The following is an 18,575-nucleotide window of genomic DNA, read 5'->3' as shown; positions in this document are numbered from 1 at the left end:
TCATGAGATCAAACCCTGCCTTGGGCTCTGTGCTGGGTGGAGAGTCCACTTGTCCCTCTCCCTCTGTTCCTCCCTGCCCCATGCACGACCCCCACTCAAATAAATAAATAAAATCTTAAAAAAAAAAATCCCAGAATAAAAACTTAATTTGACTGGAGGTCAAAATAAAATTAGATTGCATAAAATACGTTCACCAAACTGCTTGTTGCTCAAGAAATTAATCCTTCCAACCCTATTAAATTTAATTATGGTTTTAAGAGGTAAGTAGTACAAATTTACATTTTTCATTTGATACTAATTGATAACATAGAAAAATATGTAATATTTGAGGTATACTGCAATATCCCCCAGTAACCTCTAGAATTTGCCTTCACAAATTCTTTCTGCAGTCTTTGTTAAGAGAACTATACAAAAATAATGCCAACTGATTTGCATGTCAATAAAAAGATCCAATTTTTGAAAAACAATTATATCCAAGTCAAGGGGTGGGTGATTGAATTAAAGTGTTCTAAGATCCCTGTAACTTTCTAGAGGAAGCTAAAGATAGTGATTACCTATATATCTTATTAATAAGCACGCATTTTGAAATTCCTGAAGTAACAACTAAGAGAAAAAGACATAGTATGTATAAGGTATAGGAAGAACAGAATAGGGGCACCTGGGGGGCTCAATCAATTAGGCACCTGCCTTCTGCTCAGGTCATGATCGCAGGGTCCTGGGATCAAGCCCCACGTCAGGCTCCCTACTCAGTGGGGAATCTGTTTCTCCCTCTTCCTCTGCCCCTGCTTGTGCACACTCACACACTCTCCCCTCTCTCAAATAAATAAATAAATAAAAAGAAAGAAAGAAAGAACGAACGAACAGAATAAGGAAGAAAAATCTAAATCACCTGTAGGAGGGAAGGAACAGAAGGTGGACTGACAGAAACGAAACAGTTGGATAAACAGAATCTAATAGAAATAGACACAAGAGGTCAAGTTGTAATTCTTATACCAACCAACCAGCAAAAACTATGCTGTTCATACCAAGTGTTGTTGAAGATATGGGGCAGATGGAACCTCCTACACTCCTGGAGGGAATATACATTCGGATAACCACTTAACAGAACAGTGCCAAACTGTGTGACCAGGTTAAAAATGCCCATAACTCTATCTTTTTTTTTTTTCAAGATTTTATTTATTTATTCATGAAAGACACAGAGAGAAGCAGAGACATAGGAGTAAGGAGAAGCAGGTCCCTGAAGGGAGCGTGATGTGGGACTCGATTCCACGACCCCGGGATCACACTCTGAACTAAAGGCAGACACTCAACCACTGAGCCACCCAGGCATCAATTATCCTCTTAGGTATAAACCTATAGCAGCAATTAGAGTGTGATCCAGGGACTCTTGGGAACCCCCAATATCCTTTCCAGAGAGAGGTCTGTGGGGACCACGTATATATGGATAAAAGACAACTGATTCAAAGGGCAAGATAAAACCAATGGATTTCATTAGGATGGAGTACTAAAAGTTCACTCTTAAGATTCCAAAGTCCACATTGCAACTAACCAATAACTACTGGAGTTTGATGTAACATCAAAAACATCCACAACCATATAAAAAGACTATTAAAACATTCTTCCTTTCCCAACTGCTTAAGTGTATAAGCCACATTTTTTTTCAATAATACTTCAACCAAAATATAGATCAGATTTGGGAACCTGTCTTCAAGTAAGCCAGCTATTAAAGAGATTTGCAAAAATGTAAAAAATACCACATATTAAATCTTCTCTTGTTTTTGAAAATATAGTTAGTTTGCATGCAAAAAAATCTATATTAACATATAATGGGTTTGTCACTTTTAAATTAGTAAATATTTTTTTAAGTTCTAAAATTAACTTCTAATACTGTACATACTGATAAACAAAAGCTCTTTGGAGTCCTCAATATTTAACTGTATAGTGGGATCCTGAGACCAATCCTAAGAATTGCTGCCCTAAAGGGACTCAGCACAAGAAAAATGAGCAAGAATGTCATTTTACACTGACATTTACTCTGAACCTCGCAGAGTATAAATTCAAATATTTGTTAAATTCATAAAACCTACCAGAAATGAAACATGAAAATATAAGTCTCTAGCTAATTTCTTACAATTATAAAACACAAAAAATACATCCTCAAGATTCCAAAATTCTCTTGTTCCCTCAGTTTTAAATCAAAACAACACCCTTTTCAAATCCCATCTCCTCCAAGCTTCCCTAACTGTTGCACACGAAGGTAGTAATCTAGTAATCGCTTCTCTCTAAATGTTTAAATCACTTAAACTCTTAACAAGGAAGTAATCTAAAAAATCAACTTGCCCAATCAACTGTCACTTTGTAAACGAAAATACTGAGTCTCACAAATGGGAACTTGCGGAACATCACACAGTTAATCAGGAAGAAAGTGAGGTAGGTCTCCCAACTTCTACTCATGTGTCATTCTCAATCTCACCTTGTAATCTAGACCAATTTATATATCACTTCTTATAAATATCTCTGCGCTATTAACTTTTCACATATTTAGGGCTTATTTCCTCCAACTAAAGTGTAAACTGCTGAAAAACAGGATGGATGTCTTACTGCCTACACTACATGCCTATTTTTCTTTTTTATTTAATACTGTTACCCATGACCTAGGTTGTATTGTCTCCAATTTTAGATAATCAAATGATTATATAACTTGCCAGAAGTCTTGCTTTGGATGATGGTGATAATGAAGATCAATCATGACAGCAAAAAACTTTTACTAAGAGTTTTCTATATTTTATTTTATTTTTTTTAAGATTTTATTTATTTATTCATGAGAGATACAGAGAGAGGCAGAGACACAGGCAGAGGGAGAAGCAGGCTCCATGCAGGGAGCCCGATGTGGGACTCGATCCCGGGTCTCCAGGATCAGGCCCTGGCCTGAAGGCGGCGCCAAACCACGGAGCCACCCGGGCTGCCCTATTTTAGACACTTCTAAACCAAACCAAAAAAACCTAAAGAGAAATCTGTGGCTTAAAGTCATTTCCAGAGTCTACATTCTTAATTGTTCCCTCTTATGTGTAACCGACGTCAAACATGCAATTGCCTACCTGACATCACCAACACATCTTTTTTTTTTTTTTTTTTTAAGATTTATTTATTTATGAGAGACACAGAGAGAGAGGCAGAGACATAGGCAGAGGGAGAAACAGGCTCCCTATAGGGAGCCTCAAAACTAGAATCCTGGGATCATGACCTGAGCCAAAAGGCAAATGCTCAACCACTGAGCCACCCAGGTGTCCCTCCAACACATCTTAGCGGCATCTCAATAACAAAGCTAACAAGAATTTCACATCTCATTTCCATCCCACTGCCACCATCACCTTCACCATCCCATCCTGTTCAAACAATAGTTCCTCTTATTATTTAGGACAAGCCTAGCATCATGCTAGATTCTTCTTTCCTTTATGCAATTAGGTGTCTGTCTCCATTTTACTGGTGGTATCTTTTCCCCTTCTGCCTCACATCTGAGCAGTGATAAAGCATACTTCAATTTCCCTCAAAGTGCGATGAATCTTAAAATTGATGGAGTCTTATCAAATGAGCCCATCAAGGTGACTGCATATGCATAAAATGGTCTAGCACACTTTAGTCCAGTTATTAACGTTGTTGGTACCATACAAAATAAGTTTAACAGCCATGTAAAGTCTTCAAAAAACAGGCACCTGGGTGGCTCAGTGATTGAGCATCTGCCTTTGGCTCAGGTCGTGATCCGTGATCCAGGGGTCCTGGGATCAAGTCTCACACGGGGCTCCCTGCAGGGAACCTGCTTCTCCCTCTGCCTATGCCTTTGCCTCTTTTAGTCTCTCATGAATAAATAAATTAAATTTTTAATAAGTAAAATAAAGTCTTCAAAAAGCTGCTGTATGCACAAAGCAATGAATAGAGCAGTGTGATATCTAAGTCTCAAATGACTATAAACACAAAGTAAAAATATTGTTAATAAGAAGGTATTATTTAACCAACAGCATTTATTCTTTTAAGAGTACATAAGGCAATAATGTGTTACAACTGATGGCTCCTTATATTTGATGAATCATGTTATATGATCCAGTATTACATGTGATTCAAAGAAAACTAGAGCAACTATATTGAGTCATTCATAGCACAGACTGCTATATTCGTATTAAATTACAACCAAATTTATTTCATGCCTTTAAAAGGTACTATTCCCTTTTCTTCCTAGCCTTTCTCTACGGTGAGGGACAAGACAAGGATGTCCACTCTCACCACTTCCATTAACATAGTACTGGAGTGCTAGCTACAGCAGACAACAAAAAGAAATAAGAGGCATTCAAATTGGTAAGGAAGAAGTAAAGCTTTCACTATTTGCAGATGACATGATACTATACACAGAAAACCCAAAAGACTCCACCAAAAGACTGCTACAACTGATCAACAAATTCAGTGAAGTCACAGGATACAAAATCAATCTACAGAAATCTGTTGCATTTCTATACATCAGTGATGAAAGAGCAGGAAGAAAAATTAAGGAAGCTATCCTAAAATTAAGAAACCAGGAAACCACAAATGTTGGAGAGGATGTGGAGAAAGGGGAACCCTCCTGCACTGTTGGTGGGAATGTGAACTGGTGCAGCCACTCTGGAAAACTGTGTGGAGGTTCCTCAAAGAGTTAAAAATAGATCTACCCTACGACCCAGCAATTGCACTGCTGAGGATTTACCCCAAAGATACAGACACAATGAAACACCGGGACACCTGCACCCCGATGTTTATAGCAGCAATGTCCACAATAGCCAAACTGTGGAAGGAGCCTTGGTGTCCATTGACAGATGAATGGATAAAGAAGCTGTGGTCTATGTATACAATGGAATATTACTCAGCCATTAGAAACGACAAATACCCACCATTTGCTTCGACGTGGATGGATCTGGAGGGTATTATGCTGAGTGAAGTAAGTCAATCGGAGAAGGACAAACATTGTATGTTCTCATTCATTTGGGGAATATAAAAAATAGTGAAAGGGAATAAAGGGGAAAGGAGAAAAAATGAGTGGGAAATATCAGAAAGGGAGACAGAACATGAAAGACTCCTAACTCTGGGAAACGAACTAGGAGTGGTGGAAGGGGAGGTGGGTGGGGGTGGAGGTGACTGGGTGACGGGCACTGAGGTGGGCACTTGACAGGATGAGCACTGGGTGTTATTCTATATGTTGGCAAATTGGACACCAATAAAAAATAAATTTATAAAAAAATAGAAAAGGAAGCTATCCTAAAAATACTAATACTAATACTAATACTAATAATAATAATAAATTTTAAAAAAGAAAGCTATCCTATTTACAATTGCACCCAAAATAATAAGATACCCAGGAATAAACCTAACCAAAGAAGAAGACCTGTACTCTGAAAAGTATAAAACACTGATGAAAGAAATTGAAGACAACACAAAGAAATGGAAAGACATTCCATGTTCACAAGTTAGAAGAAGAAATACTGTTAAGATGTCTATACTACCCAAAGCAATCTACACCTTTAATGCAATCCCTCTCAAAAATGCCAACAGCATCTTTCACAGAGCTAGAACAAACTATCCTAACATCTGTATGGAACCACAGAAGACCACAAATGGCCAAAGCAGTCTTGAAAAAGAAAAACAAAGCTGGAAGCATCAAAATGTAAGACTTCAACTCATATTACAAAGCTGTAGTCATCAAACCAGGATGGTGATGGCACAAAAACATACACATAGATCAAGGGAACAAAATACAAAATCCAGAAATACACCCATATTCATATGGTCAATTAATCTTTGACAATTAATCTTTGACAAAGCAGGAGATCTAATTGGGAAAAAGAGAGTCTCTTCATCAAATGGTGCTGGGAAAACCTGGACAGCCACATGCGAAAGAACAAAACTGGACCACGTTCTTACACCATACACAAAAACAAATTCAAAGTGGATAAAAGACCTAAATGTGAGACCTAAAACCATAAAAGTCTTTGAAGAGAGCACAGGCAGTAATTTCTCTGACATTGGCCATAGCAACTTTTCTCTAGATAGGTCTCCTGAGGCAAGGGAAACAAAAGCAAACATAAACTACTGGAACTACATCAAAATAAAAAGCTTCTGCATTTGTGGTGATGAACACAGGGTAATGTATAGAAGTGGTGAATTACTACACTATACACTTGAAACTAAGCACTGTATGTTAACTAATTGAAATTAAAATAAACTTTAGGGGCATCTGCATGGTTCAGTCAGTTAAGCATCCAACTCTTGATTTCGGCTCAGGTCATGATCTCAGGATTGTGAGATCAAGCCCTGAATGTCCAGCACAAAGTCTGCTTAAGATTCTCTGTCTCTGCCCCTCCCTCCCCACCAACTCTCTATCTCTAAAAAAGAAGAAAGAGAAAAGAAAAGAAAAAAGAAAAAGAGAGTTCTATTTTCTCTACCCATCCTTCTCCCCTAAATAATTTCTCTCTGGACTCCTATCTTAGGGAATAGCATGGACCTGTAACCAATTTGAACAATCCAGAAACCTGGGCATCATACCTAATTCTTCCTTCTTCCTTACCCCATTCATTGCATCTCTCTGGAGCCAATCTCCTAAATGTCTACCTACTTCTCTCAAACCCCACTTACTCTAGCCTCATCTTTGGTCTCCATAAAGTCATACTTGGATTACTTACTGCAACACCTTTGTTATCAGACTGATTGCTTCCACTCACGTCTTCTTCTAATTCATCCTTCAGAGTAGCTTGGATTTTATAGAAGTAAAACCCTCCAAGCTATTTACAAAAAAACAAAAACAAAAACAAAAAAACCCAAAAACTCAGCTCCTGGCACTACATATGTCCTCTCTGCAATTAGATTGCTGCTTCCCTGTCCAGTTTTCATAACTCCTGCTCCCATCGTAATAGAGGTATCATTTTCTTAACTGACAAGGATGCTCACCTTCTGCTAGGATGGCCCTCCCAGCCACCTTGCTAACACAGATTCATTCATCCTCTTAACATTCAAATTTCCAGTACATTCCCTCCTTTAAGAAAGCCCTTCTTGACTCCAGACCCCCAAATCCCAGTTAAGGTAGGTGACCATTCTGTCCATTCCCACAGGGCTCAATCATAACACTCGTCATTATGGTATAATATTTGCCTATCATTTCTTACCCTAGAATAATCTTTCCAAAGGCAGAGACCAATTTTCTTCATCAGCAACCTCTAACTCCTACCACCCTGCCTTGCAAATAATACGCACTGAGTAGTAACTGAACTAACAAGTGACCACATGCGCTGGTTACAGCAGGAGTCAGTGATAGCTCAAAGACAAACTAAATCATGGAAGAGACTGTTTAGGAATAGGATAGCTGGTATGGACCTGAGGTGATGCTTATTTACAGAAGACCCTCCAGCAGCAGAGTAACCTGTACCCATGACAAAGAATGAGATTCTTACTGTAGCTCAAAAAGAGTATATCCAAACTTCTGTTCCATCATATAAAATGTAACTGAATACATCTACCTGGTTGTGTATTGCACTTTATTAGTAAGATTAAATCTTTACTATACCTAATAGGCTGATAAATGCTCTTAAATACCACAGAAAGCCCATTTAACTAAAAACATAAAAAGAAGGTATTATATATCATCTATATTCACAAATCTCTAAATATTAAAGTATAAGAATTGGTAAAGATAAAATACAGTCCTAGCACAAAATTTATCTTTTCAAACCAGACCCTGAAATCATCTATTTTACTGTACCAAACTTTTTTTTTTTTTTTAAAGATTTTATTTATTTATTCATAGAGACACAGCTAGAGAGAGAGACAGAGACACAGGCAGAGGGAGAAGCAGGCTCCATGCAGGGAGCCCGATGTGGGACTCGATCCCGGGGTCTCCAGGATCACACCCTGGGCTGCAGGCGGCGCTAAACCGCTGCGCCACTGGGGCTGCCCTGTACCAAACTTTAAAGACAGGATATCACCTACACAATCTCTATGCTTCACACTGAGGTAAACAAGGTCCCCAGAAAGTAAGAACTTTTCAAAGTCAATTTATACTTTTCCTCCAAGAGGTACTAATATTATTTGTTTCTTGCATACCTTTCCAGAGGCTTTCATCTGTATACTGTATATAAGCAAATACATGTTTTCTCATTTTCTTATGCAAATAGCAACAAATGTTCTGCAACATGTGAAACATATACATGTGTTTGAGTCCTGTGACCAAATCCAGTAGGAACAGCCCTCACAGAATGCATACAATTACTAATGATAGCAAAGAGCCAATAGTATAGTGCTTAAGAATACAAGATCTGGAATCTTAAAACCAAATGCTTACTATAAGTGTAAATTCGGACAAGTCACCAAATTTCTATAAACCTCTATTTCCTCAGCTGTAAAATGAGACTACCAGTATACCACACTCCAAAGGTGGAACAGTGATTAAGTGAAACAATCCAGACTAACCCCTTAGTGATATGCCCCATACAGTCTGAGCGCTATGCAAACACCCGGTTAAAGTACAAAGGCAGATCTAAAACCCAAGGTTTCCTGCCTCTTGTTCTAAAACTTTTCTTTCTTCAAAATTTGTTTTATACAACTTTAAAGCAGGAGATTTTGAAATATTTGCCACTTATACCAATTTAACACACATAAAAGTTTTCTGTAATTAAAAATAACATTTACACACAATTTTTATTTTGCTTTTTAATTGACATTATTTTTGTACATCTAGATCTATAAATCAATAGCATACATAAATAATTCTTGTTAACATTATTCTGTCATACTGACACAATATTCTCTAAGAGTTTCCAAAACAGAGTTCTAATAAGTATCTTTGAGCAAAATGTGTTTTTTCCATAACACTTATTGCCATATTTTTCTGCAAAAGTTTATATTTGCCATATCAACAGTATTATATGACTAGAAACATCTCCTTAAAGTCCCATCAATATTAGGCTCTGTGTTATTTATTTTTGCTACACATAACAGCTAGTGATCCTGTGAATAGTTCTAATGTTTATCTCTTCATTTACAAACACTGGACACTGTAGACACTGGGTTCTCATCTCTTGTCCATCTGATAATATTCTTTTATTATTTGCCCAGTAGAATCTAGATTCCCAAATGCTTAAAATGTAATCAATTTCATATATGTTAACTGAAAAAGTTCTTCCCAATATTCTTATTTTGACCCTCTAATACAAACATCTCTAGGACATTATAATTACTGTTCAGACAAAAAACATGCATGTGATATTTTCCTTTTTCTATTTTTTTTAAAGATTTTATTTATTTATTTGACAGAGACAGAGAATGAGAGAGTGAGCACAAGCAGGGAAAGGAGCAGGCAGAGGGAGGGGGAGAAGCAGGTTCCCTGCTCCATGGGGCTTGATCCCAGGACCCTGAGATCATGACTTGAGCCAAAGGAGACACTTAACCAACTAAACCACTCAGGTACCCCAACACATAAGATTTTCTTATTATTAATCTGAATCTTAAATCCAGGTATTTCTAGGTTACCTCAAGTTACTGCAAATAAAACACAAAATAATTGTAAACTACATAAATTCTGTACTTGTATTTTTCTCTAAACCAAAACCAATCTAATTATAATTATTCTTACACACAACACAATTTTTGTTACATGTTAAATGTAGCTTCTTTAGTGGTAAGATTTAACTTGGCCTCCCATCCATATGCATTAAGATTTATCTTACAGAATTAAATACATGAGTACTTTTCTGAAGAAAAAAATAACAAAAAGATTATTCAGTGTGAAAAATGAAATTAAAAACACAGTATGACTTAAGATCACTCTAAAAGAAATACTTAGATATATACATTTAACAAAATATGTACAGGATCTGTACATTGCAAGTTACAAAACACTGATTAAAGATATCAAAGACCTTTTTTAAATTTTTTTTTAATTTTTATTTATGATAGTCACACAGAGAGAGAGAGAGGCAGAGACATAGGCAGAGGGAGAAGCAGGCTCCATGCACCGGGAGCCCAACGTGGGATTCAATCCCAGGTCTCCAGGATCGCACCCTGGGCCAAAGGCAGGCGCCAAACTGCTGCGCCACCCAGGGATTCCCCCCCCCCCTTTTTTTTTTTAAATCAAAGACTTAAACAAATGGGGAGGCATACTGTATTCATGGATCAGAAGACTCAGCATAATAGAGATTTCACGTCTCCCCAAACTGACCTTTATCGCAATTCCTTTCCTACCAAGATATCAGCAAGGCTTTGTGTAAACAGACAAGTTTATTTTAAATTTATATGAAAAAATAAAAAATAAAAACAATAAAAAAAATAAATTTATATGAAAAGGCACAGGCCAGGGGATCCCTGGGTGCTCAGCAGTTTGCCGCCTATCTTCGGCCCAGGGCGTGGTCCTGGAGTCCCAGGATCAAGTCCCGCATCAGGCTCCCTGCATGGAGCCTGCTTCTCCCTCTGCCTGTGTCTCTGCCTTTCTCTCTCTCTCTATCATGAATAAATAAATAAAATATTTTTTAAAAAAAGAAAGAAAAAAGGCACAGGCCAGAGAACATCTAAAACAATATTGACAGAGAAGAATAAAGTGCAGAGCAATCACTCCACTCCCCGTTAAGACTTTTTACAAGGGCACCTGGCTGGCTCAGTAGGTTAAGCATCTGCGTTGGCTCAGGTCATCATCCCAGGGTCAACCCTGCATCAGGCTCCCTGCTCAGCAAGGGAGCCTGCTTCTCCCTCTCCCCCCTGCTCATTCTCTCTCATTCTCTCTCTCTCAAATAAAATCTTTTTTAAAAAAAGACTTTTTACAGAGCTAAGAAATCAAGAGAATATAGCAATGGCAGAGGAATAAACATATAGATCAGTGGAACAGATTAGAGAACCCAGAAATATACCCACCCAAGTACAGCCAACTGTCCTATTTTTAAAGGTGCAAAAGCAGTTCAGTGAAGGAGGGAAAGCCTTTCAAAACACAGTTGGAACAATGGTATACCCAAAGACAAAACAAATCAACCTCAACCAAAACTTCATACATTACATGAATATTAACTCAAAATAGATCACAGTCTTAAATGTAAAACATAAAATCATAAAAGTTTTTAAAAATAACACAGGAGAAAAATCTTTGAAACCTATGGCTTGATGACTAGTTCTTTGTATGACACCAAAAACACAATACACAGGAGAAAACAGAAAACCAATAAATTGGATATCACCAAAAGTAAAAATGTTTGCTCTCTGACACACCCTGTGAAGGGGAAAACAAGGCATGGACTGAGTAAGCACATTTTCAGACCACACATGTGGTAAAGCATTTAAAATACAAAAATAAGTCCCAAAACACAATAGTAAAACAAGCAAACAATCCAATTAGAACATCGGCAAAAGACACGAACCGCCTTTACACCAAAAAGGATGACAAATAAGCACAAGAAAAGATCATTAAACATTAGGGAATGCAAATTAAAAATCAATGAGCTGTCACTATACACTTCTCAGAATGGCTAAAATAAAAAACAGTGACCAAACCATGCACTGGCAGGGATGTAGAGGAACATAAAATGGCACTCTGAAAAGCAATTTGGTGGTTCCTTATAAAACTAAACAGGCAATTATGATACAACCCAGAAAATTGTATTTCTAGGCATTTGTCCCAGGAAAATGAAAACTCTTGTTCACACTAAAACCTATACAAGAATGTTTGTAGCAGTTTTATTCAAAACAGTGAAAAAGGGGAAGTTTTGAAATGCCAAAATTTTAAAAATGAATTACAAACTAGCGGTTGCCCAAAGTTATAGATGAGCTGCGGGAACAGTATGTAGGGAAGTGGGTGTGGTTGTAAAGGAGCAGCAGGAGGGATCCTTGTGACAACAGAAGCACTCAGTATGTTAACTGTGGCATAAAGAAAAAAAGCTATCGAATTAAACACACACAAAGAAGTAAACACTAAAACTGAGGAAATCTGAGTGTTCATAGATCGTATCAATGTCAACTCCCTGGTTGTAATATGGTACTACAGGTTTCTAAGACCACTGGGAGAAAGTGGGTGTCGGGTAAAGGGTACACAGGATCTCTCTGCTTCATAATTATCTCAATAAAAATTTCAACTAAAAGTGAAAAATCATTCAGTACAGATGCACATTCTCATGGAAGAATCCTGTAACAATAATAAGAGCAGTTTTAAGAAAGCACTAGTGGAAGTAGGACTATCAGAAAACAATCTATAAGTGGAAAGTCTCATGAAAGTCTCCCTTCATGTTTCTGAGGTTTTAATATTGATCACAGAAAAGATATTAACTCAAAAGAAAAGAAAAGAAAAGAATAGAAAAAAAAAGAAAAGAAAAGAAAAGAAAAGAAAAGAAAAGAAAAGAAAAGAAAAGAAAAAGATATTAACTCAAGACATACCCAAAGTTCCAAAAACTCACTTTTCCAAAAGAACACATCCATTGCCCAATAAGGATTAATTTTTGCTAAAGCTTTATTCTAAATTGTGTTATTTCTAAAAGACTATTCTAATGTTGTGATTTAAAAAAAATTGTAATAGATTTAACCATCTGTTAAAAAGAAGGAAATCCATTATTGTGTTTTATCATCCATCCATCCAACAAATTTCTCACAATACTTTCTATATACAAGAACGGGGCTGAGGAAAGGTGACTCCAACACCATGATCTCCCCATCACCTGTCCTTCAGCCTGCTCTCAAGATCTTACCTAGTAGGGAAAATTAGATAAACATAAATGGACATCCAGTTTTACCGAGACCATGACACAGCTACTGATTAGATTTTAATACAATTAAGTCTAACATTTTTTGGATTTCTCTGCATATGACTGAGCATTGTGACAAAGGTTATGAAATATTAGAAATTTCGGTTTTATTTTCAGAGTGGTTACCATCTAGTAACTAAGCATTTTTAAAAACTACAAAAATGCAAATAATGAACAATGAAGTTTAGACAGTTGACCCTTAACACAGGATTAGAGATCTGACGCCACCCACCCCATGCAGTTGAAATCCGCACATAACTTGACTTCCCAAAACTACTAGTAACCTACTGTTGACCAGAAGCCTTATCAATAACAAGCAATTAACACATATTTTGTATATGCATTACATACTGTATTCTTACAATAAAGGTAGAGAAAAAAAACTTATTAAGAACATCATAAAGAAGAGAAAATACACTTAATAGTACTTACACATCCCATGTATAAGTGGACCCATGCAGTTCAAACTTATATTGCTCAAAGGTCAACCCTATACATGCTTTTTTCTAGACCACTCCAGAAACAAATCCAGATAGAACAAAAATGAAGGATCCCTGGGTGGCTCAGCGGTTCAGCGCCTGCCTTTGGCCCAGGGAGTGATCCTGGAGTCCCGGGATCAAGTCCCGCGTCAGACTCCCAGCATGAAGCCTGCTTCTCCCTCTGCCTGTGTCTCTGCCTCTCTCTCTCTCTCTCTCTATCATGAATAAATAAATAAAATCTTAAAAAAAAAAAGGAACAAAAATGCAATCTTAAAAACAAGCTTCATGAGGGCAAAAAGACATCGGCTGTCTCTCCAAATCATTTTTCAGTTACATGTAATCTGTACCACCCCCTAACATATCCAAAACACTTTACAATCTGTAGCCATATGGGTAATTACAAAATTCCCTTTTATTATTCCTTTCAAATCAAATGAAGGGAGTTTTAGAATAGTTAAGCTGACATCTCTTGATTCTCCTGGAAAACAAAGCAGAACATGTGAGCTATATAAACTGAATTAAAATTATATATTCTTGGGACACCTGAGTGGCTCAGCAGTTGAGTGTCTGTCTTTGGCTCAGGGCATGATCCCAGAGTCCCAAGATTTAGTCCCACGTCGGGCTCTCCAGAGGAAACCTGCTTCTCCCCCTCCCTGTGTCTCTGTCTCTCTGTGTTTCTCATGAATAAATAAATAAAATCTTTTAAAAAAATTATATATTCTTTCTCAAAACTTTACCTTTCAACTATTAAAGTGATTCTTTCATGTCAGCCACTATGTATTAATTCAGAAACTGTGATTTTATATACACAAATCAAAAGATTTTCCCTTTTAGCTATAAGGTTATTACTAAATGTCTTACTATTAAAAAAAAGTCCAATATGTTCACTCATCTTCATAATGATGTTCAACATCTTCTTAATAAAGTCAAATACAAACTGAACTTACCACTTTTTTAAAATCATCTTCTGCTTCATCAAGTTTTCCTTGTTTGAGTAATAAGTGACCTCTCTGTAATCTTGCCTAGGAAAAAAAAAAGGTGTTCTGAGTACCATGCATTTCCAAATTTTCTTTAAACACAAAAAACAAAACCAAATATGCTAATGAAGCATTAATGAAATATTTACTTTTCCAATGCCCATTTGACTTGGCACTTTGAGAACAATTCCTGGAACCAATGAATGTGTGTAATTTTTATTATTAACTTTTACATAACCATACTTGTTAAAAATAGTTTTTGTGCTATACCCCCCAAAATTCACAATGTGTCAACACAAAATCTTGTACATGAAAGTTCATACCGATAGCTATAAAGTGGCAACAACCCAAACTCCCATCACCTAAAAAATCAATAGGCAAATGTGATATATCCATTCAGTAGAATATTATCCAACCATAAAAAGAAATGAAGTGCTGATACAAGTTACAACATGGATAGACTTGAAAATATGCAAAATGAAAGAAGTCAGACACAAAAGGCCACATACTGTATGATTTCATTTATATTGAATGTCCAAATAAGCAAATCCATATAGACAGAAAGATAAATGGTTGCCAGAGGCTAGGGCATAAATGGGGAGGGATGGCTAATAGGTACTAGATTTCCTTTGGAGGCAACAAAAATGTTCTGGAACTAGACAATGGTGATGCTTGCAGAACCTTGTGAATATACTAAACACCACTGAATTATACAATTTAAAAAAGGATGAATTTGATGTTATATCTCAATTTAATTTTTTTTTTGCCATTGTAATAATTTTTTGTCACCACAAAAAAAAAGTTATATAATTTGGGACTTTACCAATCAAAATTCTAGGAATAATTATGTTTTTATTAATTCTCAGTAGAAATATTCACTCTACTATAACCAAAGAACAACACTTCTTCCTTTCCACATGCATCATTTCCCCCACTCTGTCTGATATTCCTCTTATGTGCATAATCCCATCTCTTCCAAGAATACCAACTTTCTGATGACCAATGTGACCATAAGACAGAAACCACATTGACAGTCCGTTAAAACTTATATATTACTTTTACAATACATAAAAAAGGCCCTAATCCTCTGTTAAGTGCATCAATACACACAAAAAGCAAGATGAAAGCCACTTAAACTACCTATTAGCTATTATAATACTAGGAAAATAAACTACTTACCCTCTGTGAAAGGTTGTGCTTAGCTAGGTAAAGAGATTAAAGAAAAAAATCTGACCTTTGGGAATTCCGTCCTAAAATGAGGGTAATATTTCAAACCAAACATTCACCCCTACCTAATCAGTTATCTCAAGTTCTTTTTGGAATACAGTAAGATATAAACAATAAATGAGTTACCAAACTAATTTTGAAACCATCTAACTTATTCTATTATTTTAAGCCATTACATTGGCCTGCCGATCATCAGGACATCCCATTAGACTGTAAATTCCTCCATTTCTGAGGCTTGTGTGTTGGTTGCAGGGAAGGATCAGTCTAATTCCTGACTGTGTCCTCTCCACAAACCACTGCTTATCTAACCTATCTCCTTTTCTTTATTCTTTCTGCTACAGCCTTAATTAGAACTGTTGTCAGTCACTTGACAGTCTTTTAATTCAACAGCTTCATGATCAACTGGTTACTCAGACTCACATCCTATCCTACACTCCACCCTCGAGAAGTCTTTCTAAACCACAAAGCTAACACCATTGCCAAGCTTCTAAAAATCAGCAGCTATACCCATTGTTCATCTTGCACAAAGACCCTTGATTCCAAGGACTTTGGATTTTTTCTTGTTGCCCAGGCCACTACACCACAGCAGTTTTCTACATCCTCCAGCTATGCCTAGCAGACCAATCCTCACCTTAAAAAAGTGAAATTACCTCTTCCAAATTCCCATATATTCTCCTTTAAAGAAAGTTCAGACCCACTTACTGCAGTGAAATCCATCTTCAATTCAATCACTTTAGTTAAATCAGGAAGTGCTGCTTTTGATTTGCCCATAGCTAAAAAGACAGTAGCTCTCCGATAATAAGCAATATAGTTATCTGGGTCACCATCTGAAAATTAAAATAATAAATATTAGCTCTTGGTAATTTATTCAAAAACCCAAAATCTGAACAGTACGAGAGTTTGCAGTTCTCTTAAAACAAGAGGCACCTATGTCGCTCAGTGGGTTAAGCACTCGACTTGGTTTCAGCTCAGGTCATGATCTCAGGGTTATGAGATTGAGCTCCATGTTGGGCTCTGCACTCAGCAGAGTCCCTGAAATTCTCTCCCTTCTCCCTCTCTCTTTCTGCCCCTCCCCCTGCTTGCTCTTTCTCATGCATGTGCAAGCACTCTCTAAATAAATAAATAAATAATTCTTCATCAATAAAGAGTTGTGTTGACTAGCAAGATCACTGCAAATAAAACGAGAACAGGATTGACAAACTAGAGTCTCTGAGCCAAACCAACCCACAGGCTTCAAGTCAAGAATATCTTATATTTTTAAGGAGCTATCAAAAAATAAAAATGAAAATATATGTACGGAGAGACTATATGGCTGCAAAGCTTAAATATTCATTATCTGGCTCTTTCAAGAAAAAGTTTGCCAACCTCTGGGTTAAGATATTAACTATATTCAACTCATAACTTTTATAAGTATGCAACTCAATCTTTGTCTTCACGGAAATTTCCTTAAGTAAAATACTGAGAATGTGACTATGCTTTATTTATAGGATTTTAGAAAATCATTATAGACTTCTAATTAAACTGGTATATTAAATGAGCAATCTCTGCTCCCTCACAAAGTCCAACTAAAATGGCAATGAAAAAATAAAGGTGCAATCTTAGGACAGAGGAGGAGAATGGAAATGAGAGCAAGACTATTTAAGTTAACAATATCTGAAAGAAGGAAAATGGATGCGTTAGGTTCTGAGCTAATTCTACTCTAAAATTAGAAGTAAACCTCATGCTTCAGTCCTTCTAGAAAGCAATTTTGAAATATATATGTTCTTGATCAAATACAGCCATGTGTCTTAAACAAATAAATATTTATTTATGCACACAGATGTTTCAACATTATAAGATTTACAACTAAAATTCCCTGGCCGGGGGGGGGGGGGGGGGGGGGGGGGGGGGGGGGGGGGGGGGGCGGGGGCAGGATACGGGTGGCTCAGTTGGTTAGGTGTCTGTTTTCAGTTCACCTCAAGATCTCAGGGTTCTGGGATGGAGCCCTGCATCTGGCTCCCTGCCCAGCAGGGGTGTCTACTGCTCCCTCTCTCCACTCATGCTCTCTCCATCTCTCATCCATTCATTCATTCAATCATAAATAAATAAATAATAAAACTCTCTGAAAGTTCTTTCCCTAAAGATCTTATCAACTGAAAAACAAGATAAATGGAAATTGTATGGCAGATAGTATATAATCATTCAAAATCATGGTTTCGAACAGTCATTAATGGCATTAAACTACCTGAAGTACTTCTGGGCAAAGGTGGAGCAGGAGGAGAAAGTAGGCTCTAAAACCATTTATGAAAGAAGATATACAAATGGTCAAAAGCATACAAAAAGATGCTTACCATCATTAGCGATTCATTAGGGAAATGCAAATCAAAACCACACTGAGATACCACTTCACATCCATTAGAATGGCTATTATAAAAAGAAACGAAGAAAGAAAGAGGAAGGAGGGAAATGAGAAAGAAAAATGGGGAACATTGTTTAATAGGTACAGAGTTTCAGTTTGGGATGATGAAAAAACTCTGGAGATGGATGGTCGTACAGGTCATGCAACAATGTGAATGTACTTAATGTCACTAACTCCATACACTTACAAATGGTCAAAATGGTAAATTTTGTAATATGCATTCTATTGTACTACATATTTTATTGTAGTTAAATTTTTAAAAAACGAAGAGAACTGGGAATTTTAACAATAAAAATAAACTTAATTTTTCTCAAATCTAAAACAAAAACCAAAAACAATCCATGTATCCCAGCTAAGTATCACTGAAATTTCTTTCCTGGCCCATTTGGCTTAGAAGATAAGGGAAAAAGAACACGGTCAGCAGCCTGTATATAGGACATTTCCTACAAAAAACTGTAATTAGCCTGAAGAAAAAGTAAACAGAGTAACTATATTTAGAGCACACATGATATAGAATATTTTTAGGTTCAGTTCATATTCAATTTAGAATATGCAATAAATTAAATATGTGAATCTGATCAGCATAGTTGGCTGTAAGAATGATTTGATACCTGAGGATTTCTGATGCTTAAGTGACCTCCTCTGAAAGTAAAAGGAAATTTACCACAGGTCAACAGAAGTCATCTGGGCAGACAGATGGGGTTTTGTT

General features: G+C 36.7%; 1 protein-coding gene across 1 annotated transcript in view; it reads right to left on the bottom strand.

Annotated features, from left to right (window-relative positions):
- Window positions 1-18,575, bottom strand: part of DNAJC3 (DnaJ heat shock protein family (Hsp40) member C3) — a 92,057-nt gene that overhangs the window by 47,739 nt on the left and 25,743 nt on the right. The window contains exons 3-4 of the mRNA XM_038569878.1: window positions 16,171-16,295; window positions 14,212-14,286 (exon numbers count right to left, since the gene is read on the bottom strand). Of these exons, the coding sequence (XP_038425806.1) occupies window positions 14,212-14,286; window positions 16,171-16,295 (200 nt within the window). The remainder of the gene's footprint in view (window positions 1-14,211; window positions 14,287-16,170; window positions 16,296-18,575) is intronic.

This window comes from Canis lupus, chromosome 22, assembly GCF_011100685.1.
Source record: "Canis lupus familiaris isolate Mischka breed German Shepherd chromosome 22, alternate assembly UU_Cfam_GSD_1.0, whole genome shotgun sequence".
NCBI classification, from domain to species: Eukaryota; Metazoa; Chordata; class Mammalia; order Carnivora; family Canidae; genus Canis; species Canis lupus.
The sequence above is the reverse complement of the archived record's forward strand: the minus strand, read 5'-3'. Positions and strand labels throughout refer to the sequence as shown.